The following is a 23,912-nucleotide window of genomic DNA, read 5'->3' as shown; positions in this document are numbered from 1 at the left end:
AGGTTTACCAGCCTCGGGTAAAGCAGCACCCTGCCGGTGTGCCAGAAGACCCAGAGCTTTCCTTTATACTTCAGAATCCAGCACCTGCGTGCTCGCAAAGCTCCCGAGAGGAGAGCGGGAGTCCTTCCCCTGAAGCCCAGCCTAATGGCGTTTGGTCGGCAGGCAGATGGATGGGGGCACCCAGAAGCCCAGATGCGGATCTCCCAGAAGCCCCACGGACAGGGGGCACCGTGTCCAAAGCAAATGCCCGTTCCTTCCTCTCGCTCCTCACGGGGTGCCTCACTGGCGCTCACACGTGCCACATCCCTCGCCTAGGGGAAGAACAGGGAAGAGTCCAGGAGGCCTCCTTTGGCCTGGGACCTGAAGCCTAGGCAGAGGGAAGCCCTGGGCTGGCCAGATGCTTCACCGACCCCATGAGGACCTTTGCTCATTTACTCCTGCACTAGTTTCTCACTCTCTCTCCTTCATCTCCTTACCGGAGTCTTCTTTGTTTCCACACAGGGTGAGCCAGGGACCCCAGGAGCCAAGGTACTGATACAGAGGGAATGTTCTGGGCTGCACGGAGCATCAAGCATGGGGTGGAGGTGGCAGTGGCTGCTGTTGTTATGCCCTCAGTCCCCCTGAGGCTGGCCTGGAGCTGGGGGCCTGACTTAGCAGAGGAGGGCCCACCCAGGAGGGGCCTGCTGGTCAGGAATGCCTTCCCCTCCCTGGATCCTGGCCTGGAGCTCCGTCAGTTTGCCTGCACACCAGCTCCAGCAGGCAGTAACTCTTGTCCCCTGTCCTGCAGGGCTCTGTCTCTCTTGTCTCATTCTATAAGGGATGTAACATGAAAAAAGTTTCCATGCCAGTATGTTTGGGGAAATACAGAGTCAGAAATATTTCACAGGGTTTTTGTTTTGGGGGTTTTTTGGTTTTTTGTTTGTTTTTGTCTTTGTTTTACTGCAGGCCTTCTCAGGGCCTTTAAGATGCTATATGTATATTGGGAACCTCTAAAACTGTAATCTCTGGTGTAGCATTTTCAAACTTTTTGACTAGAGCATCCTTTTTTTAAGAGGAACATCTTATGGGACTAGTACTCTGGAAACGCTGGTTTAGATCACTGTCCACCATACCCCTCACTACCCCCCCATCCTCTTATCAGTGACTTTCTCTTCTTACCCCAAAGGGAAACCCAGGAGCAGCAGGGAAGCCAGGGCCCCCAGGTTTGCCGGGAAAGAGGGGGCAGAGGGTAGGATACTGTGTCTCTGAGTGTGTGTCCCCTTCAGACTGGCCTCTGTGGTCCTCCCACTCCCTGCCCCACCCCCATGGCTCGTGTGCTGCCTGCAGTGTGTTTGGGGTGCATGTGTCCCCAGGAAGAGAGGTGTGCCAGGGTGGCCTGGCGCAGCTTCAGAAATCCTGCACTCGGGAACACACCTTCCCTCCTCGAAAGCATCGGTTCCCAGGAGGAAAGACCAGCAGAAGGAAGGCCTTCCTTCCCTCCATTCCCACTCTGCCACGGCCTCCGTAGGGCAGCACCTGCACCCTTCCCCCTTTAGACTCAGCCTGTCTCAGGGCATGCCCCAGCTCAGGCACACCCCAGCCACGGCCAGGCAGGGCTGTGGGGGGAGGGGGCCTAGAACTCACTTCCGCCCATCACCTGGGCCTTCACCTGGCTCCCTCCCCTCCCTTGCGAAGCTCCAGGCTATTACGTCATTCAGCTTCTACCCAAGGGCAGGTGGCAAGGGGATGGCACCTAAAGACTTGGTGTGGCATCCTCTGTGGCTCCGGTTGGAAAAGTCATCAAGATACCTGGCAGTTTATGACCCCAGGGCCCTCCGTTTCTATTATTAGCTCCATCAAGCTGTGGAGAGGGGGGCAGAGCACTGACCTGCTGGGGTAGTCTCGGGGTGCTCTCCTGATACAGGACACTCTGGGAGTGCCGAGTGCCATCTTCATGGTGTAGAAGATGGAGCTTTGGGAGAGCTGGGGAGCGGGCCTGCCTCTGCCACTCGAGGCGGGGGGTTGCTCCCGGCCACGGAGCCTCTCCATCTGCGCAGTGAGAGCAGGGCTCTGTGATGCGTGTCATGGGGGAGAAGGTTCTTCAGGGCGGAAGAAGATGCTCGGGGCGGGCTATTAGCTTGCGAGGGCTGCCCGAACAAAGGACCACAGGCTATGTGGCTCAAGCGACAGAAGCTTACTGTCCCACAGTTCTGGAGGCCAGAAGCCTGTGGGAGGAACCAGCCCTGGTGACACCAGGCTGTGAGGGAGAATCTGTCCCCTGCCTCTCTCCTCGTTTCTGGCGGTTGGCTGTCATCCCTGGTGTTCCTTGGCTTGTAGAAGCGTCACCCCGATCTCTGCCTCCGTCTTGACATGGTGTTCTCCCAGGCGTGCATGTCCCCATGTCCAAATGTCCCCTTTATAAGGACAGCAGTCATATTGGATCATGTATGACCTCATAACTCCACTGGTTACATCTGTAGTGACCCTATTCCCTAGAAGGCCACATTTCGAGCTACAGGGAGTTAGAACTTCAATACACGGATTTCGGCAGGATGCAAGCCAACCCATCCCAGGAAGACTTCTCGAAATAGTCCTCCAAAGAAGTCTAGTGAGGTGGTGTTTGTCCTCCCTGGAGGCAGGGAGGAGGTCGGCAGAGACCTGGGGCCTCTAAATGCTAGACATTTAAAAAATGAAAGGAGCAGAGTGGCTAAAAGGAAGAGCTTCCCCAACTACTGGCCTTCCCCACTGCTCGCCTCTCCCCGGGAGACCCCCCAAAGGAGCCGAACGCTCTTGGTGCCTCTCACTTTGTACATGATAAGGGCCCAGCCCATACGGGAGCAGGAGAACAATGATCCAGGCCCCCACCAGCGTGAAGTGGCCCAAGGCAGGAGTCAAGTGCAGTTGGGGGTCCGGCGGGAAACGGCCCACAGAGCGGCAGGGAGGCAGCAGAGAGAAAGCCAAGGCTGTCTTTCCAGTCATCCTGGAGAGACCGTTCCTAACCCTGCACTGTCTGCTTCCCTCCACAGGGCGAAAAGGGGGCTGCAGGCCCCCCTGGGCTACTAGGCCTCCTGGGGCAGAAGGTGGGTGTTGGCAAGCTCGGAATGGCGGGTTCTAGGTAAAGGCCTTCGGGTTCATCTGCACCCACATTCCCGTCCCTGAACATCCAGGGGCCCCAGTTTTGGAGGTGTCCCTCCCAGACTGGGGGAAAGCAGCTGGGACACAGCTGGATTCGCACATGGGGTACCACATGGGAGGCCCTGATTGGCAGAAAATGCCCGTATTCAAAGACCAGGAGCTGTGACCTTGTCAGATGCCCTCCTGCCGGCTCTGAGCATGTGCTCCCTGGTACGTGGGCTCCATGACACTCCATTAAAAAAAGAAAAGAAAGGAAGACTTGAGGTCAGATAGGTGTGGGGAGACAGGCCCCCTTGGAATATCACAGGCCGCTTTCCAGTGGGGGCTCAGAGCACCCTGTGGGCAAGGAGCCCGGGTGGCTTCATTTCCCTCTGACCGCCTTAACGCCCGTCAGCCACCAGACCCTTTTCTTCACATATCAAATATCCCCCAGCCCTGGAAGCAGGGTTCCATGGACACACTCTGCGTAACAGAGTCTAGACCCAAGAATGGTGGGTCTCTTGTTTCAGCTCCATACCTGCTCCCCCAAAATAGCCAGGTCCCTTCTCTCCTCAAATCCCATGGCCGGTCAGACCAGGCCGGGCTTCTGAGGGGCTCTGTGCCCAGCCCGGACCACGGGGTGGTCTGGTGCCCTCACTCCTGGGACCTAGGAGAGGAGAAAAAACAGGGAATGGCCACCTCCCTCCAGAGCTAGGAGGGCCTAGTGATGGTTACTCTCCCACTCTCTCCCCCTTCTGCCCCCAGGGAGAAAAAGGCGATGCTGGCAACTCCATCGGAGGGGGCAGAGGGGAGCCTGGCCCCCCAGGACTACCTGGGCCCCCAGGGCCAAAGGTGAGTTTCCCTGGGATCCGCACTCGAGGGAGATGCTCCTTGTGGCCTTTATCTTCAGCCCATTCTTGAGGACTCTGTCCTGGGCGCCTTGCCTTCTCTCCTGCTCCAGATGTGTGTTTTTTCCAGTGGATTCTAGAAAGACAATTTGGACTGAGCTCCTGATCTTAGTGGTGACTGTTTGACTATGCAAGAGAAACAGTCCGAGGGCAGACGGATGGTCCCAATGATTCAAGCAGCTATGCTGTAACTGATTCAGGCACGGACGGCTGCAGGGCTTGGGACGGACGGAAGGGCCCCTGCCCAGGCGCTGAATACGAGATCAGTGATCAGTCAGGCCCCATCTGGTGCTGGCACCCAGGAGGCAGAGACGGGGGCCGAGTAGCAGCAGTGGGGTCAGCAGCAAATGGGACTGCCCTCACTTTCCTTACACTGGGTGGAAAGTGCAGTGGTGAGATACGGTTTCCCGAAGCAGATGTCTCCTGCGATGCCTGGTTTACTCCAGCAGCCCAGGGAAGTGCGGATGGCCTCTTTCTTAGCTTCCAACGAGAGGACTCGTTACATCTTCCAAACAACACACACATTCGCTCCAACAACACGTATCAAGGGGCTGCTGCGGGCGGGGCCCTGCCTGGGCTGCGAGGCTGCAGAGAAGCTGCCCTCAGCTTGCTCACAACCCAGCAGGAGAAACAGACCCACAGTCCACAGGGACGTGGTGGCAGGCGCCAGAAGGAAGCCCACAGACCGGCAAGACGAAGTGGCCGGAAGGGTCTCGGGCAAACGCCCACGTGCCCATCAGACCGTGGCGGGAAAAGAGCTCCCTGGCTTGAGCACCAGCTTTGCTAAAGGGGGCCCCGCCTCTGGGCTCCGGGACATCCCCAGGGTCGGAGTCTGTCCCCGCGGCGTGTGGATCCCCGGCAGGTCTTGGGTTTTGATTTGAGGTTGGTGAAGTCTGGTCACTACTGTCCCTGCATCCTGGGACACAAGAGGGGAAAGCTAGAAGGCCGTTGCCAAGCCCGTGTCCTCCTTAGGGCCAGGCAGAGTGCTGACTAAGGGAAGTACGCGCGGGGGACCCCCTCCCATCTCTCTCTGCGTCTCCCCTCCTAGGCCTCCTGGGCCCCCTCCCCACAAGCCCGGAGCCTTCGTGGTCCCCTCTGTCTCCCAGGCGGGACCTGCTGAGGTGTGCCTTCCCAAGTGTTCCACGTTCCAAAATGACCTGCCTCCCTTTGCGGGGGCCAGATGGCTGTCCACACCTGGGGGCTGCAACAGAGCTGGCTTGTGTGTTATCCAAGAACCGGGGAGCACCTGGCACTGAGGGGTGGACCCCAGTACAGAACTCAGAGGCAGAAAGGAGCAGACAGGGAAGGCTGCCAGGAGGAGGTGAGACCCAGGCTGGACCCACGGGTGGATGGGAGTCAGATGAGTAGAACGAGGTGAGTTAGTAGAAGCCAGTGCAGACAGAGACAGAGACCCAGACACCTAACACCCAGAACATCAACAGCAAGACCACCCTTCGGCCCCTCAGGGAGCTGGCCGAGCTGCCGTGCGTGCCCTCAGCCCATGTCTCTCCTCTTCCCCAGGGAGAAGCCGGCGCTGATGGCCAGGCCGGCCCCCCGGGACGGCAAGGAGACAAGGTACGGACGCTCCCAGTTCTGAGATGAGGGTCAGCTTGGGAGTTTGAGGCCTAGCTCAGGGAAAGCATGAGCAGTGGCCGTCCCTACAGTCGGGCCCCAGGGCCCAAAGCTGACGGGTCGTGACTCCTGGTGGCCATCTCTCCTGTTGGCTTGGGAGAGCTTTCCACTGAGTCAGCAGTCATGCCAAAGCTGGCCCGGGGATAGATGCTTGGGTTGGGGAAAGACCCAGAGCCCCTGCTTCTGTTAGCTTCCACGCCCCTGGCAAAGGTGGGGCTCCCACTTCTCCCCAGCGACTTCCTGTGGGAGGGTCAGGTCGAGGCTGCCCTTTGCCTCACAGGTGCTCAGGGACGAAAACGCTGTGGGGCAGGCAGGGAAGGGGCAGGTCATCGGCAGTCCAGGAGCTGGTCAGCTGCAGGGTCGGGAGGAGTCAAGTGACATTAAAAGCTCGGCTGTCCCTTTATATTTACTTTCTGCCTTGATTTTTAAAATGTGTCTTTAACGTTCACATTGTCCCAGAACCACTGGGACTGTGGTTTGTTTTCATGTATTCCCCATGGTTCTGTCCTGTTTCCAACAGGAACAACCCCCTGCCCCTCCCCACTTTGGGAGGCTGAGAGCTCCTAGTGCCTTACGCTGAACTGCCGTTCTCCATCCTGCAGTTTGGGGCTGTCCCCGGCAGAGAGGGCGCCGAGAGAACCCATGCTCCCTCCATGGCAACTATTGACCCCTCAGGAGATTGGCAAAAAGTTCCTGAGCTCTCGCTCCTTGAGCCAAATGGAAATAGAGAGAAGCAAAGGGCCTGGTCCCTGGGCCCAAACACGTAGCTGCCGTAGGGGGCTGGGGAGAAGTGGCCAGGCAGGCGCAGGGACAGTCCCTAACAACTAGCCCAGGCCAGGAAGAAGGTCTTTCAGGGAGAAGCCAGAGGAGCCCAGAGGCGCTGGGAGGAGGGCAGGTAGGAAGAGCTGCTCCCTGAAGGGGAGGGGCCTGCACTTTCCTGCACAGGAAGGTCTGCGGCCTCCTGGCCTGAGGGAAGATGAGCCTCTGGCCCCTCCATGGCCCCTGGCAATGGCTCCTCTGGGGACAGCAGGTGCTTTGGGGCCCAGCTTTTGTTGTCCCCATTTCATTCCAATTTTGTCCTGCAACAGGGAGAGCCCGGAGCAGCTGGAGACCAGGGACCAGCGGGCCCCAAGGTACGAGCAGCTCCCCCAGCTCCCCCGGGTCAGAGCTCAGCACCCCACTTCCCTGGGGTCAGCTTCCCTGGGGTCACAGCGTGAACGTCTGGCCTCTGGGTCTTGAGGGGGAGGGAGGGAGAGAGACTTCTCTCTGCAGCCGCAGTGGCCGTGCTGGGACTCAGTCTTCTCTCGGCCTGTCTAGTCCAGAGTTGTCGCCTAGAGTCTTCTGTGTTTGTTCTAGAACCTCTGGGCCCCTCTGCCAGTGTGGGGAGCCCCCCGACAGGCTCCCCGGCCTGCAGCTCTGGGTCCTCCTGCGTGCAGCCGGGCACAGCCGGCCTTGGCCACGACCCCGTCTGGTGGGGAGCAGGCAGACTTGCCCCCCGGCCCTACGGCCCCGGCCCGCGGTTCAGACCGCATTTGTCTTGCAGGGCACCAAGGGGGAACCAGGGAAAGGGGAGATGGTGGACTACAACGGAAACATCAGCGAGGCTCTCCAGGTGAGTGGGAGCCAGCCCTGTGGGGTGCTCGTCCGTCCCGAGTTCTGGAGCCCCATGTCTTCAGTACCCCTTTCACGTGGTGGAATCTGTCTTCCTGAAGCATGTCCCCCTTTTGCATCAGTTCAATCATATGTCAAGGTCATATGGTGGCCGCCCTTTACGACAAGGTTTGCCCACCTCAGCACCATTGCCAGTCGGGGCGGGGTCGTTTTGCAGGGAGTTGTGGGGAAGGGGGGCCTGGTATGTTGTAGGCTCTACCCACTAGATGCCAGGAGCACCCCACCCCTGGTTGACAACCAAAATATGTCCCCAAATGTCCCCTGGGGGCCAAACCCCAGATTGAGAACCAGTCCTTTAAAGGAAACCCTGTAGGATCTGAGGATCCATTTACACGGTGTGGTACCCTGTCCGCATGCCAGCAACAGTCCCCCCGCTTTCTTGAGTGGCCCCCTATCTTCCTAGTCTGCATTCGGCGTTTACAAGTAAGTACGTCGGAGCCTTGAAATCTGGGTTCTGGGGAAGAGGGGAGAACAGGGGAGGGTCCCAGTCAGTGACCAGGGAGAAGCGGAGTTGTTGCGTCCCCCCTCTGTGGCAAAGCGAAGGGAAGCCTGCAGTCCATTTCAGGGCCTGAGTCTGTGGTAGGACAGCCTCAGAGCAGTGGTGGTGAAATGTAGGGTATTCTCTTTCCAGTCTCTGCAAACCTCGGGGAGAGGTGGGGGCGGCATGGGGTCGGGAGGCACGGAGCCCACGAGAGGGACTACCCCTACTGCGTTCCTAAAGGGGGCCCAGCTCCCATGTTTCCATGCCTGGGCCAAGGGGAACCTCCAGACGGCTCTTGACTTGTTCTTCAACTGATTGTGTGGCATTGGTTTTTAGGAGATCCGAACGCTGGCCTTGATGGTAAGTCTTCTTCCTTCCCTTAGGCACTGGGCTGATGGCTGGGGGGCTGGGGGGGGCGTGGGGTCGGGGGGTCGGGGGAGGCAAGGACTTGACAGCTGGCCTCCAGAAAGCAGGGGCGGGGCTGCTGGATGAGGACTGACCCTGAAGGACCAGGGCAGAGGGTGATCTGAGCCTGAGCAGGGGCTCTCAGAGCCTCCCCTAGCGCGGGTCCTGGCCGTCCTCTGGAGCGGCTCTTGACCCATTCCACTGCGGACTCGTGACGCAGAGTCGATGCTGGGTCTCCACGCAGCGGCGTCAAGGGGACGGAGGTACAGAGGAGGGTGCTTTTATGTTTCTCCTTGTACTCAATCTTCAGCTCATAAAATGCATCACCCTAAAAAATCAGGAGCTACACAACGTCCACTTTTTCACCTTTCCTAGAAATCAGTTGCATTTTCTGCACTTGGAAAACCAGTGAATCCCAAGCCCAGATTTTGCCTGCGTACCGACTACCAGTGACAGAACTGTGGATATTTGTAGTGAATATTTATGGTTAAAACTACCATGAGGTTTAACTTCCAGGTGGAGAGAAGAAAGGAGATCACAAAGTTCTTGGAATTTCATTTCACTTAATATTTTTATTTTTATTTTTTTGTAAAGATATTATTTATCTATTTGTGAGACAGAGAGAGAGCAAGTATGAGTGGGGAGAGGGGCGGAGGGAAAAGCAGGCTCCCTGCTAAGTGGGGAGCCTGACACGGGGCTCAATCCCAGGAACCTGGGATCATGACCTGAGCCGAAACCAGATGCTTAACCAACTGAGCCACCCAGGGGGCCCTCATTTCACTTACTATTTTTAGTGGCCATATGCCACAGGATGCTTAGGTTTGCACACACCCACACTCAGACACCCATCATATCTTGCCCCAACCCAGAGACTGGTATTAACATCACATGATTCTAGAATCAATGAGCTTCATTGGGGGACATTAAAATATACTATTTGAAATAGCTCTCCAAAGCAAAACTTTCACGGGTGGAATCTTTTTTCTTTTAAAGTCAACCTCGAGGTCTCATTTACATACAATAAAATGTACCCACTTTAGCTGTGAAATTTGAAGAGCTTCAACAAATGTATATACCCATGTATCCACCACCCCAGGTACTCCAGAAAGTTCTTGCATGTGCCTCAGGAGTCAATCCCACACCTCCCCTCGGCCCCCCGGACACCACTGATCTGCTTTCTGTTATGGTGGATTAGATCTGTCTTTTCTGGAGTGTCGTCTGCGTGGACACGCGCAGTGTAGCCGTCTGTGTCTGGCTTCTTTAGCTCAGTGTAGAATGTCTGGGTCCCACCCTGGCACGGCAAGCACCCGTGCCTGCTTCATTGCTCGCGGCTGAGTAATATCGCACTGGATGGGTGTCCCACACCTGCACCTGTCGATGGATATTGGCATTGTTTCCTAGACGCATTTTGAAGTCCCTGTCAGGGGAGGTGAGATTTATCTTCTTGGAGCCCAGGGGTGCTCGGAGGGAGGAGGAAGGAGAGGCTGGTAGGCGTGGCTCCAGGATCCCCCCCCAACCCCGACACTCTAACCCAGACACGCTCAGTGCTTATCTGCTTTACATTTTGAAGTCCCATGCTATTTCCTTTGCAAAAAAACATGTTCTTGCCACGGATGAGATGTTTGAAAATGATCGATGCCCATAAACCAGCCTCCACATACACCCCTCTGGCAACAGGGCACCCCTTCTTGGATGGAAAGTTCTTCCACAGGTCTTTCTTTTATTTCCTAGGGGCCCCCTGGTCTTCCCGGACAAATCGGCCCACCCGGAGCTCCAGGGGTCCCAGGCCAGAAGGTAACACTTGTCTTGACAAGGGGGCTGCAGACCCCGCAGAGGGACCGCGTGTGTCCCCGAGTGCGGGAGCCGATGGGTGACCCTCCCATCTTCCCTGCAGAGCCACCACTACGGCGTGGCCTCTGACTCCTCCCACTGCTCCCAGGCACCCCAGGCCCTGTCTTGCCCACATTGCAGTCACCCCCACTGCTGCCACCTCAGCTCTGCCGTTCTTCCCCTGCTGTCTGACTTGGGCAGCTGTAATTCACAGGCTCCTCGGGTGTGGTGGAGTCTGGGTCTAGACAAGCCACTGCTCCAGGCAGAACCACATGGGACCCCAACCCACCCACTGGGGAATATGGGCCTGGAGCTCCTCCCCGATCTCCCCCTTCCTTCGCTCCCCACCTTTGTTCCCCTTTATACTCTGCTGCAACCCTGTGATTTTTGCAGAAGGCCCTGCATGTTTGCACCTCTGTCCTCTGCTCATGAGGGCCCCTGCCCTGAAATTCCTTCCCCTTTTCCCTAACTTTCCAAGTCCTCATATTTCAACCCAGCTCCAAGGCCACCTCCTCCTGGAAGCCTCCCCTGATCTACCAGGCAGAATTCCCTGCCCTTTCCTCTCTGCTCCTCTCATAGCATCATTTTGCCTTGGTGATGTGGCTTGTTCTTTATTGGCCGACTCAAAGACAGAGGCCAGGACTCTCTTATCTCCCTCCCTGCCCTAAAGAAGGGGATTGGGTTGACGTGAAGATGCAGGGAGCTCCCTGTGGAGCAGGCAGGACAGGAGGGCTGGGCTGGGGGGACTGGGAGGCAACACCCCTCCCACAGACTACCCAGGGTCCTCAGAGGCAACGTGTGTGGTTGTGGCTCAAATGTGGACTGCAGAGCCAGGATGTAGCTGCACACGGCTCTGCCCTGGGGCCCTCACCTTGGGACGCAAGCACATAGCTCCAGGGTGACCTGGCACATGGGAAGTGTGCCGTGAAAGACAGTTCCTCCTCTCCGCTCTGACACTGACCTTCCGTTGTTCTGCCACAGGGAGAGATCGGACTTCCAGGCCCTCCAGGCCACGACGGGGAAAAGGTAAGAACAGACACTCCCTGACGAGCCTCCGAAGATGGACCTTGACCTGGGCTGACGGGGATGGTGGGGGTGGGGACTGAAGGCTCTGGAAGAGGCCCAGATGTGAGCCTGGTGGGGAAGGGAGTGGGGAGCACAGGGGCCCACTCTGCAGGAGCCAGAGCCCCACACTGCTGGCCCCAGAGGAGTGGGGAGAGCCCACTGGGACGGGCTGGGGCTGGTGCCGAGGCTTCTCCGATGCCAAGGGAGGCGGACAGGCTCTTCGCCTGGGCCGGTCAAGCACAGAAGGGCTGTGTCCTTTGGACGTCCCATTCTTTCGTGCTCTCTCTCGCTCTCTCTTTCCCCTCCATCAGTGTATATAATAAGTGTTGCTAATATTTTCTGAAGGGACCTCGAGGCAAGCCAGGAGACATGGGCCCTCCTGGTCCCCAAGGCCCCCCAGGAAAGTCTGGGCCTGCAGGAATGAGGGGAGAAGACGGACACGCAGGAAGCCCGGGAGAGAAGGGGGAGAAAGGGGAGACAGGACAGGCGGGCGCACCGGTGAGTGCCAGGGCGGGCCTGCCGGGACTCTCCCCTGGGACGTTTGCATGCCTACGGGGCTGCGCCACCCCAGCATGTTTCCGCAGGGTGCCCGCTGCAGACTGGGCTGGAAACCTGGGCTCGGGAGCTGGGGGCCGGGCACTCACCTGGGTTTCCTTTAAGCCCCTTGCTTTATGAAGGCCAGCAGCCCCCCTCAGGAGAGCAGGGACTGTTCTGTCCTCTCCTGTGTCCTTGGGGAAGTCTCTGAGCCTTTCAGGACTCTGTTTTCTCATCTCTAAAATGGGGCTAATCATGCCTTCCCTGGATACTTCACGGGGTTGTTGGGAAGGAGATGAGGTCACGGGTGTAATCTTGCCTCTTTGGAAAGTATGCAGAAGCCCAACACCCAGGGGAGGCTGCCTGTACAAGGAAAGCACCTTACCCAGTCTGACGAGGCTGCTGACTTGACCTGGGAGTCTGTTGTGGGCTTCAGTGGTTTTCATCTGTGAAATGGGCACCATGCTGGACCCCTGCCCTTGGAGGAAGGGAGCCACGCCTGCATGCCACAGTTGGTCACAGATGCTCGACCGACGCCCTCGCTCTTGACTAACAGAGATCTTTGTCGATCTGTAGGGTCTAGACGGCCCAACTGGGGAGAAAGGAGAACCAGGTGGCCAAGGGAGACCCGGAGCAACAGGATTGCCCGGCCCTATCGGGCTCCCGGGATTTACAGTAAGGCGAGAGGGTGGGGTATGGAGGTTGTCAGCAGATGAGGGCACGCGAGCAAGGGTGCCCCTCATGGTCATCACCAGCCTAGCAGATGCCTGGCCCTGCAACGAGGCTGCACTAACCTCCCGCCTGCCTGGCCTTGGGTGGGAGCGGGGAAGGGAGGGTCCTCTTGAAGAACAGCTACTCCGGGTGGAGCACGGGAGTGTGAACACCAGTTTCCACTTCTCAGCTCACAGCACGGTGGCCTCAGACACCAGCCCGGCTCAAAGGTGCTAGAGTCTCGGACTCAGAGTTCTCCTCTTAGAAGTATACAGAACGTCAGAGGTCAACCCGTCCCACCTGTGACCCAGTGCAGGCAGCCCTCGGGAGCCACTCGCTGGGGCTGCCCCATTCAGCTGGGACAGGCAGGCAGCTCCTGGCCTCCTGGCGTGTCCCCTCCACCACGGGGCAGCTCCAGGCTGGCAGGAGTGCTCCTAGACGTGGTGCGGAAGCTTCCTCATCACCCTCCCACCCCGGGCCCTGGCCCTGTTCCTAGAGCCAGAGTCATTTCTGCAGCTGCGTAACGAATCACAAATTCAGCAGTGTAAACAATACGCACTCTGATCTCAGTGTCCATGGGTCAGGAGTCCGGGCTCGCCTCCACGGGGTCCTCTGCCCGGGGTTGGGGTCTCACGAGGCCGCAGTCAAGCTGTTGGTCTACATTCTCACATCATCTTGCAGGCTCGCCGCTGTTGGCGTAAGTCAGTGCCTTGCCCCCGCAGGACGGCGTCCCTCAGCTCCTAGGGGCTGCCCAGTTCACATCAGAGCAGCCTGCTTGTTCAAGGCCAAGGCCAGCAGGAGTCTCTGAGTGCCTGCTGCCCACACAGGGCCGTGTGTGTGTGTGTGTGTGTGTGTGTGTGTGTGTGTGTGTGTGTAACATAACCTGAACGTATACACGTTATATTGTAACATAAGCCTGTAACATAATCACAAGAGTGACAGCCCATCACCTCTGCCATGTGCCATATTCTGTCGGCCTGAAACAGGTCACAGGTCACCCCAGGGTCTGTGCACCGCAGGATCCACACGCGAGATCAATCCTGCCTCCCACGTGCTGGGACTGCAGGTCCCCGAAGACTGTGATCTTGGGCCCAGTCCTGAAACCACAGGCTGACTGTCCCATCAGCCTCCGAGGTGGTCCTTGACGACACCTTAGCCCAGTCTAGTCCCAGTCTGGTTTGTCACAGATGTGCCGGTGTCCCTGTGCCCCCCCCCCCAGTGCCAGCACCCACAGCATATGGTGTTTTGTGCCCACAGGGAGAGAGAGGAGAGCCCGGGGAGAAGGGGGAGCCAGGAGTGGAGGTAGGTTGTGCCGCTCGGCCTTCTGTGTCATGGGGAGGGTTTGACAGGGACCTCAGCAGCCCTCAGTCCCTCCGGGACGCACAGCGTTTCTGTGCTCTAGGAGGAAACGCACCGCTGCCCGACGTGGGGAGCGAGCAAGAAGCCGAACACTCACGGAGCACAGTAGCTCGGCCTCGGAGCCCCAGCTCACGGTCTCCCCACGGGTGTTCACAGAGCACCTGCGCCCCACGGTGTTCACAGAGCACCTGCCGTGTTCCTTCCCGGTGCTAGAGTCTGGGGGTAGGAAAAGAAACAGAACCGCCTCTGTGCAGCGAACGGTCCCCGGCAGCAAGCGCTGGAATGGGAATGGTTAGCCGCTCGAGGAGCTGGGCGAGCAGCTAGAAGACGGGGCCTCTGAGCAGGATCTTGAAGACTTCATAGGAATTTGCCCAGAAGCATCAGAAGCAAGCTTTCCGGAGAGACGCACTCTACTCTGAGAGGCGTGGTAGTGAAGGGAAGAGCGGAGAACAGCACAGAGAGAGGTGCTCGGGATGGAGGCCAGGTTCTCATAAGATGAGAGGGCATCGGGCGTGTTTGTAGGCTCAGGGGAAGAGCCAAGAAAGCAGCAGAGCTCAGAAGCATGTGAGGGAGAGGATGTGGGGTGGGAGGGCCTGTGCCACCCAGACAGAGCCAAGGGAGGGACCGCCAAGGCTTCTCAGCCCCCAGAGAGGTCCCCTGGCCCCTGTCACCTTCGGTGTCACCAGGGCCCGTCCACACTCAGGGAAGCGAACTTGACGAGATGGTGTGTTCCTGAGTTAGGGGCGGATGGCCTCCTGATGAAATTCAGGAAAAGCTCTACACACAGAGATGTTCCTTCCAGAAGTGTTTAAAGTAAAAATTGGAAACAGCCTACATTTCTAACAAGAAGGAAATGATTCAATAACTTATGGTAATAATACTAATGGTATAATAGTCCCCATGTTTGGGAGCGCTCCTTGTGCCAAGCCTTGTTCCAGGCCCCGGCCGGGGAGAGACGCATTTCGTGCCGCTCGGTCGAGACACGGAAAGGAGGCTTGTGGGGAACATACAAAAAAAAGAAAGAAAAGAAAAGAAAACTGGGTTGCGGGTTAAATGAAAAACAGCAGAGAATCAAATTATAGACATAAAATCATCGTTAAGTATGGGCATATATTCATGTATGTTTTACACATCAAAAAAGAGTGGAAGGAAATGAAGTATTAGGAGTATTCAGATACTTATTCTTTCCTTTCTTTCAATTCCTTTTAATTTACAAAATATTTTAATGGGTCTATTATTACTTTAATTTTTTTATTTTCAAAATTATCGTACAGTAAAATTGGCTTTGGGAGGTAGTGTGTGTAGGTCTGTGACTTTTATTTAATACATTCATAGGTCTGTGTGGCTACCACCACAATCAGGATACATGCTCACTTATTTATAATCAGGAAAGAAAGCAGTAAACTTTTTAAGAAAAGAATATAGAGTTTCCGGAGATTGAGCTGAGAAGTCCACGGACCTGAGAGACATGAGGGGGACCCGGTCTGCCCAAGTTCAGGGGCTCCTCTTTGGTGGCCTGACAGAGGGGTCACCTCTCCGGCCACACTCGGTGGGATTCTAACCCTGGGAAGGCGAGAAGAGCCCCAAAGTTGAGATGGGGTGACCAGCTCGGACAGAAGCAGGCAGGCCCCCCTCCTGCCTCTTGGGTGGCCAAGTACGAGCAAATGGATGCCCAGCGTCAGAAACAAAGTCTGCAACGAGCACCATCCTTTGTAGAGAGAAAGACTCCCTGAGTCCCTCCGCCTTCCCCGTCCAGCACAAATCTGTCCTCCTACACTCTGCCTTTAATTAAAGGGAAGCAGAGACCAGCAGTCCCTGTTACAAACCGGACGGGACTTGAGGGGTATTCTTCAAAAGCTGCTCAGCCTCCCCCCATTCCACATAACCAATCTCTGCTCCTGTAAGCCAAATGTCTCAAGTTCAAATGCCTACAGGGGCCAGGCACGCAGCAAATGAACGAAGAGTTCCAAGTCAAAGACAATAGGGAGTGGTGGGGACTGGGGTCATCTGAAGATTTCATGCCCCACCTGGAGGGAACGCTTTTACTCAGCTCCAGGCAATTGTTGCCATACATGAACAAGGGCCTGCTGCTGCCAGGTTTTTCTTTTTTCTTTCTTTCTTTTTTTTTTTTTTTTTCAAGAAAATCTGGAAGTCTAGACTTTTGACAGCATTTCCTGGCAATGTGTGGGGTTTTTTTCTTTTCAACATTGTGCAGGTTAATGAGTTGCTAGGAGTTTCTGCCCTGTTCTCAGCCTTCTTTTGGGAGACCACATGCTGGGCAGTTCTGTTCTCCTCTGGCTTTGCAGCTCCCAGCTGGACCCTGGGCCATGTCAGAGGGGGAGGCCACTTGGAGTGTAGCAGGGTGTGGGCTAACCATCTCCCTTTGGATTCTAGGTTCCTGGGCCTCCAGGGCCAGAGGGGCCCCCCGGACCTCCGGTAAGTGTGGAGAGCTTGTCGGCATTTCAGTCCACTGTGATTGGGTCCCTACCATCCCCTCACACCCCCCCCCCAAGCAGTCCCTGTCCCCTCCTCCTCCCAGGGTGGGATTTTGTCATCCACGAACCCCTCCCTACTCCTTTTCCCTCCCGTGTTAAACAGGAAAGATCTCAGTGACACCAAGAAGCCTGGGCATGGCCAGCTGTCCTGGAAACAGTTGACTGGCACAGCAGCTGTAGGGTCTGGTCTCACCTCCCCGCAGGAGTCCCTCTGTCACTAAGCTCTGCCCTTGGCTATCAGACGCCTGCTCTCCCCCTTCCTCCTTCCTGCTAACCAGCAGCAAAAACATCTGGATTAAGATGGAAAGTGATGTAAAACCAGCCCCACTGGGTTGGCCTTTCCAGGTGACAGGCGATAAGATGAGGCCTTTATAGGGCCCCCAAGCATCCTAAACCAATAGATGCTGGTCCTTCCTCTGCAGGGGTCCCAGGCCCCACGGCACTGTGTCGCGCATTGTCACCGGAGGAAGTAGTAGTAATAACGATGGTAGCCAGCACCTCCCGAGACTCCTCACGTGCCACACGCTGCTCCAAGCACTTCGCATATCCCTACATAATCAACTTTTGCTGTGTTCCTTCCGAATCTTCCCTTCGTGAGACTCTAGGTCAGTTGTGGGGGTCACACAGAGACGCTCTGTCAGTCCCTGGTTGGGGAGGCCAGGCTCAGACTCCACCCCAGGTAGCCCCAAGCACAGACCCCCTTAGCACTCCCTCCACCTGCCCTGGGCAGGGACCCTGGGCCCTTGCTCTTTTGTGGTTCAACTTGCGGACAAGGTGTTTTTGACTTACCTGGAAATGCAGTTCTGAGGTACCTTGTTTTGATTTCAAATGCAGGGGCTCCAAGGTGTTCCTGGACCAAAGGTAAGAAGACGTCATGTGACAGGTGTGGGGGGTGGGGGAAGGGGCAGTGTCAGGGCCAAAAAGGAAAGTCCTTTGGAGACAGGTGGCCCATCTGGTCCCTTTCCCTAAATGGAATCATGTGACACTGGCCAGTGGCTACAACCAAGAGAGAATGAAGTCCTTTTAACACCCACCATTGACTGTAGGCAGTCTTCAGATTTAGTGCTGTCCCGTCCATTAATCCACCCCACTAGTGATGGATTGGATTCTTAGCAAACGACGAAATCCTTTTCCAAGTAACCTGCCCCAGACATTTCACTCACCCTGAAGTAGAGGTGGAGAGAGAGAGGGGTGTACTGTGGGCCCCCTCCCCAGGTCCAGGCCCATCAGTCTCTGGCCTGGGGAGGGGGTCTCCCAATCTCCCTCCTCAAAAACATTTCAACTGGATAAGAGGGGCTGGGAGCTGACGGCATATTGGCCCGTGCTCCTCACCCCACTATTCTTCAGGAGACAGTTGGGCAATTTTTTGCCCCAATTAGTTCGGGAGCCTCAGAGCTCCCATGTTGGCATTTCAGGCACCTGCCAGCCAATCTCTGCAGGGCCCCAGTTTTCCTGCTCTGCAAATGGTCACTTATGCCCAAGCCTGACCTGGAACTGCCCTTTGGGTCTGTCTCCGCTCCACCCATCCCCTTTTCCTTTGGGGAGCTCACAGTTACTACAGGGATACCAAGGACTCTAATGGAAGTAGAGCCAGGCTAGGAATTTAAGAATTCTTGGAGCGTCCAGCCTGCCATCCGTGGGCCAGCCCCCTCCGCCCCCTCCCTCCTCCAGCCTCTACATGTTCTGGTCTCCCCAGCCCACCCCTATCTCCAGGACCCCAGGATGCAAGAACGAGTTGTCTGAGACATGCCCTTCGGTGATCTCCCCCCTCCCTTTCCTTCAGGGGGAAGCAGGACTAGATGGAGCAAAAGGAGAGAAGGGTGTCCAGGGAGAGAAAGGAGATCGAGGGCCGCTGGGATTACCCGTAAGTATCTCAGAGCCAGCGAGCCTGTGAGGAGCCCAGCCGGGTGGTCCTGAGGAGGCTGGGGTGGCGGTGCAGGACCCCGGGAGAAGGCTGCTGCAAAACTGGGGGTCCTAACATTCTGAGCATTCCAGAACACTTCGTGTAGTTTTGCTTTCCCACCTGGGCAAGACCGTAGACTCTAATTCCCTTCCTGAGGGCTTCCTCTGGGCCAGGTCCTGGGCTGGTCATGGGGGGAATGCAGAGCTAAATAAGACAGGGCCCCCCCACCCAAGGAGCCCCCAGCTGGAGAGCCACAAGTGGCCTGAGGACAGCCTCAGGCCCTACATGTGCCTGATTCAGAGGCAATAAAAATCCGCCCTTAATGGGAACTCAGCTTGGAGGACCTGGGAGCAACGAGAAGTGAAATGTTCTCCATCTCCCTCCTAGTTCGCTATCGTCAGCACTGGCCACAGCAGAAAAACTTGTACAGAGGCAGATTCTCTGGTCCCAGCAGTCTCAGGCCACTCAGATCTCTCATCTCAGCCCGCCCTGAGATCAGACCCCAGGTCGGGGCGACGGGCTGCCCTGGAGGCATCGACATTTCCAGATGTGGGGGCCGGGCCTGGGCGAATCTTTTGCCCCGAGCTGCAATGGGCTCATGGCCTCATCACTGCCTCCCCTGTGTCCAGGTGTGTGCACTCTTCCCCCCACCCTGGAGCCCTGGGCTTCATCCTCCCTCACCCCCCAGTGGGGCCAGCACTCTTTGTGGCTTGGTTTTTGAGAGCTGGAATGGACGTTAGGGACCCATCTACTCATTTTACTGATGGCCCTAGAGAAGAGAGAGTCACTTAAGGTCACGTATGAAGTCAGTGGTGAGGCCAGGCCAGAGGCTGCTCCTTCGCTGAGGCCACCGCCTTGCAAAGGAGCTCATTCCAGCCACTAGGGCTTCCTCTGTCCTGGGCACAAGGCCAGTTCCCACCCTGGGAAGCCATAAAGAGCAGGAGAACAAAGAGAAGCCCAATTACCCCAGCTTGGCAGAGCCTGAAGGTCTGGTTAATGTAATCACAGCAACCAAACAGCAAGAGCAAAAGGTATGATTACACCCTCATTAGCGCATCAACTGTAGGACGTTTAAGGAGCTGATGTGCCTGACAGACTATAGGGAACTGATGACTTCAACAGACATTTTCCCATGTCTTAAGCTGTGTCCAGAATGTTTAAGTACTCCTTACTAGAAAAGAGCCTTCCTGCCCCCACTCAACCACAAATCTCTCCTTGTCCGCCTTCATGGCCCCAACGCCCTAGTGAACACTGGAGAATTCAGTCAGGGGTCAAAATGCAAATGGCGCAGAGACCAAACAGGTTACATAAACAAAGACAGTGCCAGAGGAAAGACAAAGTGCCCCGTCTATCTTTAAGTTGTCAACTTTCAGTAGAGACACGGGTACAGAGAAATACTTTTGCTGGCTCAAGAAAATGACAGAGCAAGCATCTCCACAAATGGCGACGAACAGGGACTTCAGAGAGGCAAGAGGGAGTGGTGAGGACTGGGGCGCACTGGAGGCCATGTGTCCCTTCTTAAGGAGAACATTCCCTCCTCCGTTCAGGGGAATGAGGGCCCAGTATTTCCAGATGGTCTCATTTTTCCAAGGAAGCTGGACATCTGGCATTTTATGTGAAATCTCCCCATTTTCTAACATTAAATCAAAATTCCTTGCAACTCTGCAGACCATGCAAAATATGTCAGTGGCCTGCGTATGGCCCGAAAACAGCCAGTCCATGCCCTCCACTCCAGACCTCTCAGAATAACTCGGTGCTGGTACTGCATAGACAAAGTTTGTGGATATTTAGTTGAAGTTCTGATTTTCAGCTTCACTTCCATAGTTTATGCCATATGGTAGCAGCCTGTTTCTCCAGAGCACCCTAGGGAGTTCTTCCTACTGGCCCTACGGAAGTGGTTCTCAGTTCTGACTACACACCAGAGTTGCCTGGAGCTTTTCAAACAAGTCATTACCCTGGCCTCACTCTTGGAAACTCTGGTTGAGTTGGGGTGGGGGAGGACCCAAGCATCTCTCTTATTTTATGTGCCCCCCCCCCAGGAAATTCTGACCATTGCCGTGGGGTGCAGAGACTCAGCTCTCTAGGCCATAAGTCAGGATCATCCCAGAACTTTGTGATCCTACAACTGAGAAGGAAGGCCCTGGAGGATCCCACTACCCACACCTTTTTCCCTGTCCCCCCTCGCCTGGGGGCATTCCCCCTCCTTTCAGATCCTGAGGCCTAGGCTCATTTCTGAGGCTCCGCTGGAAGCCGTTTTTAAGAATTCAGTGCTCACTGGGCTAGAGTGTCCCCACTGCCTTCTCTCTGGTTAGTCACATTGGAATCTTTCGATAAATTTCCCTCTGGTTCTCCTAGGTGGGTCTTGGGGGCAGGTTCCCAGCCCAGCACTGGAGCGAGAGCACCTATTCGCGCCTACTGGGTGCTGCATCGCAAGTGGATTTTAACAGCATCCCACCTGCCAGCCAGTTCACTCCAGGGCATACTTGGCCTTAGACCTCTGCCCTCAAAAAGCCTTTTTCTCTAAAAAGACCCTTGTCTGGGAGAACAGGAAAGGACTGCGTGTGTGCTGAGCTGTGCAACCTCTCAGTGCCAGGGAAAGGTCAGGCATCGTGCAGACTAACATCTGAGGCCCCCCCACCCCCCCCACCTCACCCGCTGGGGCAGAAGCAGGCCAGCTTCTACCCACATTCCCAGGCCGGGTGCTATCACTCAGTACTGACTTCCTCGGGCTTCTCCAGCCTGGCCCGGTCTCCATAGTTGTGCAGAAGAGGCCGGGAAAGACAACCCGCCTCCACGTAGACTTGTCCCCCTGCAGGGAGACTGGTCCTGGGAAGGACGCACTCCCTCTGGTTCCAGACACCTTCCCATGAATTCTCTTTCTGTATCCCTTTCCCCGGAGCGCTGCAACCCCCTGGCCATGGGATTTCTGAGAGGGGCTACCAGGAGGGGGGGGCAGGGGGCACAGAGGATGAGAAGGGGCGTCTGCACTGCTCCCCACCGGCCTGCTTGGCCGCCGGCCGCACTGCCACTCGGTGTCCGTTGTTGTTGGTTTCCGTGTGAATACCATCACCTGTCCTCCCCAGCTTATTTCTCCCGTTTTGTTTGATGACCAGCATTTGTGTCTGTCCAGAGTCACTGCTTCACTCACCTCTTCCCTCCCCGGTCCCTTTTTCTCCCTCCCGTTCCTCCCCTACCCTTCTTTCGGTCAAACTGTTCCCCTCGTCCAGGGAGCTTCAGGTTTGGACGGCAGGCCTGGGCCACCGGTGAGTGTCACTTCTCCATTACCCCTCAGCCCAGCCCACCCCACCCCGGGCCTGTGACCCCTCTCGTCTGTCCCTGTCCCGCTGTGGCCTCGTTTTCCCAGTGAGTCCTGCCTTCTCCCACCACCAACACCAGAAAGGTACCGTCTCTGCTCAGTTCAGAAACGCTCCTTCAGGCCTCTTGACCAAAGATGGGTGACCTTCCTCTGAGTTCCCTTGGCCATCGTAGGAACCCAGGGTCCTCAAATCTGACTCTCCTGACTGCCGGGCATGGGGTGGAGGGCTGCTCCAGCTGCACAGACTCTGTTCCTGACAAAGGCTGAGTGCGGCCTGGGAGCCCTGCCCCAGGGCCTGGGACCATGACTCACGCCCACTGAACACGACAGTGTCTGTCTGTGCCCATCACGCTGTGCTGTCTTCATGCTGTAGCTCTATCTCCTGTCTGCCCACGAGGGCTTCCTAGTCCTGTGCAGCCCCCTCTGCTGTGTACTGGGGTGAGGCCGGGTGTAGCATCTAGGATCACATGGGACGGTCCCAGCTCCGTGCTCTGCAGGCATGTTACCCCACTTTCCGCGGTGCCCCGGCTGCCCTGCAATTCAGCAAGGGGTTTATGCAGAGCAAAGGAGGAACACTTGGGTCCCTCTTTCTCCATTCTTTCTGATTCCAGAAAACAGGCATCACCTACTCATGACTAGAAAGCATCTGGCCTTTCTTCTTATGACAAGCAACTGAAGCATCACAGAAAAAGAGTCTCTCCTCTCCTCTCCACCTTCCAGGCCCCTCCCAGAGTGCCCCGTGAGGTCTTTAGGGAAGTGGCATTCCCACTGACACCTGGCACCTTCCCAGGGTCTAGGGATCACTGGCTATCAAGGGCCGGGAGGCTGGACTTCCCTGCCCAGGAGCCATAATCAGAGCTGTGTGTGTGCCCAGGGCCTTCCAGCCAGGGAGTCCCAGCTTGGCCCTTGCAGGACACTTTGGAGGCCCGGAAAACAAGTCTAATGAGCTGGCTGGGATGACACTGGGGCACGGGGGCAGGGGGATCAATTTTCAGGGTTTCATTTATGGCGGGGGGACAGGCCTGGAGGCGGAGAGGATCTGAGACTGATGCCCACAGGAGCCTAGAGCTTTGAGAGTGGGAGGACCAAGAGCAGCCCCGCTCAGAGCCTCATCCCATGGTGTGTGCCCTCACCAAGCAGAGGAGGTGACGGGCCTCACCCCAGACCACCTCCTTTCCAGAGCCTTTGTGGAGGCGACACTGTAGATTCTCCCATTCAGAGACTAGACCCCTTGTCCGGGCATTTTCAGGGCTTTGCCTCGCCCCCCACCCCCGCGAGTCCCCCCCATTGCACCCTCCTCACACCCAGCGTGCCTGCCCCACGTGGCCAGTCAGGGCTAGGGGGCTGATCCGGGTCTGGAATCAGAGAATCCAAACCTGTCCTGCATTCTCACTGGACAGAGGGGAGCAGTGCAAATTCAGAGATTCTGTCCCCTTTGGACCTCAGGTTTTATTTTTCTCATTAAATTAACATCACAACCTTAAAGGAGAAGTTTTATGGGAAGAATAACCCTGCCGTGCCAATACTAACATTTATCGGCACCAAATGCGTGACGTGCGTTCATCCATTTTAACCGGGCAGTGGCCTCGAAAGCAAACACTCATGTCATCATCCCCCTTTTATGGGGGGGGGGGAACGGACCCTCAGAGAGCCCAGAAGTTTCTCCAGTATCTCAGCGTTAACAGGCCTGGAGCCTGCACTTGGAGCTGGTCAGGGACTGCCGTGCTTTCTCAGCCATGACCCCCATCAGACCGCTCTCACTCCTGACGTGTGCATAGTCTGCCCTCCTGGCTGCAGGGGTCCCCGGAGAACGTCTTAGGGCTCTTTTTCTCTTTGTAAAGCAAACCAGCCTTTCCCCCACTTGTTCACGCCCACCAGCCAGCCTCACACCCTCAGGGCCAAGTCTGAGCAGCCTCCACACGGAGGCAGAGCAATACAGCCCTGAAATACAGACCTCCAGCTAGTGGGGGTGGAAAGCGGGAACCTGGGAAGGGGCTTCTGTGCACCATAGCCAGCCCCGCCCTGCCTCTAAGCCAAAGGCTCCAGCTGCCCCGACTGCCCCGGAGCCCTGAGTCCGGAGCGGGTAGGACCCAGCAGACCCCCGAAGCGCACTCCTCACTCTCGGATCCGGCCTGCCCCATAGGGCCGGGGAGCGGGGACAGAGGCCCAGCCGGGGAGGCTGAAGGCCAGGGCGGCCCTTGGTGGGGCGGGTGGGGTGAGCAGTGGCTGAATGACCCCCCCCCACGCCTGCCTCTCTGTGTGTGCGTCTGCATTGGTCTCTGTGGCATGAGCTCCCCCCACCCCGCCCCCCGCATGCGGAGCTGCAAGGGCAAACAGGTGCCGGCCCTCGCCCCTCCCCACGGCCTCCGCCCCCATCCCTGAGTGCTTCAGGGAGCAAACGAAGCAGCAGTTCTCCTACCGTTTTCAGCCTTGGCAAGCTTGGTGGTGAAGCAAAAGGGTTTCCCTGCTCAAATCTGGCTCTGAGGCAGGGGGAGGCCTCTCTGCCCGA

General features: G+C 56.8%; 1 protein-coding gene across 1 annotated transcript in view; it reads left to right on the top strand.

Annotated features, from left to right (window-relative positions):
- Positions 1 to 23,912, top strand: part of COL13A1 (collagen type XIII alpha 1 chain) — a 79,948-nt gene that overhangs the window by 42,752 nt on the left and 13,284 nt on the right. The window contains exons 17-32 of the mRNA XM_045783254.2: positions 502 to 528; positions 3,006 to 3,059; positions 3,859 to 3,945; positions 5,523 to 5,576; positions 6,722 to 6,766; positions 7,177 to 7,245; positions 8,122 to 8,145; positions 9,922 to 9,984; positions 11,002 to 11,046; positions 11,431 to 11,583; positions 12,196 to 12,294; positions 13,588 to 13,632; positions 16,084 to 16,125; positions 17,019 to 17,045; positions 17,968 to 18,048; positions 21,315 to 21,350. Coding sequence (XP_045639210.2) covers positions 502 to 528; positions 3,006 to 3,059; positions 3,859 to 3,945; positions 5,523 to 5,576; positions 6,722 to 6,766; positions 7,177 to 7,245; positions 8,122 to 8,145; positions 9,922 to 9,984; positions 11,002 to 11,046; positions 11,431 to 11,583; positions 12,196 to 12,294; positions 13,588 to 13,632; positions 16,084 to 16,125; positions 17,019 to 17,045; positions 17,968 to 18,048; positions 21,315 to 21,350 — 951 coding nt within the window. The remainder of the gene's footprint in view (positions 1 to 501; positions 529 to 3,005; positions 3,060 to 3,858; positions 3,946 to 5,522; positions 5,577 to 6,721; positions 6,767 to 7,176; positions 7,246 to 8,121; positions 8,146 to 9,921; positions 9,985 to 11,001; positions 11,047 to 11,430; positions 11,584 to 12,195; positions 12,295 to 13,587; positions 13,633 to 16,083; positions 16,126 to 17,018; positions 17,046 to 17,967; positions 18,049 to 21,314; positions 21,351 to 23,912) is intronic.

The sequence above is a fragment of the Ursus americanus genome, chromosome 6, assembly GCF_024610735.1.
Source record: "Ursus americanus isolate L20-20 chromosome 6, mUrsAme1.1.p, whole genome shotgun sequence".
Lineage (NCBI taxonomy): Eukaryota > Metazoa > Chordata > Mammalia > Carnivora > Ursidae > Ursus > Ursus americanus.
This window is presented reverse-complemented; position numbering and strand designations above follow the sequence as displayed.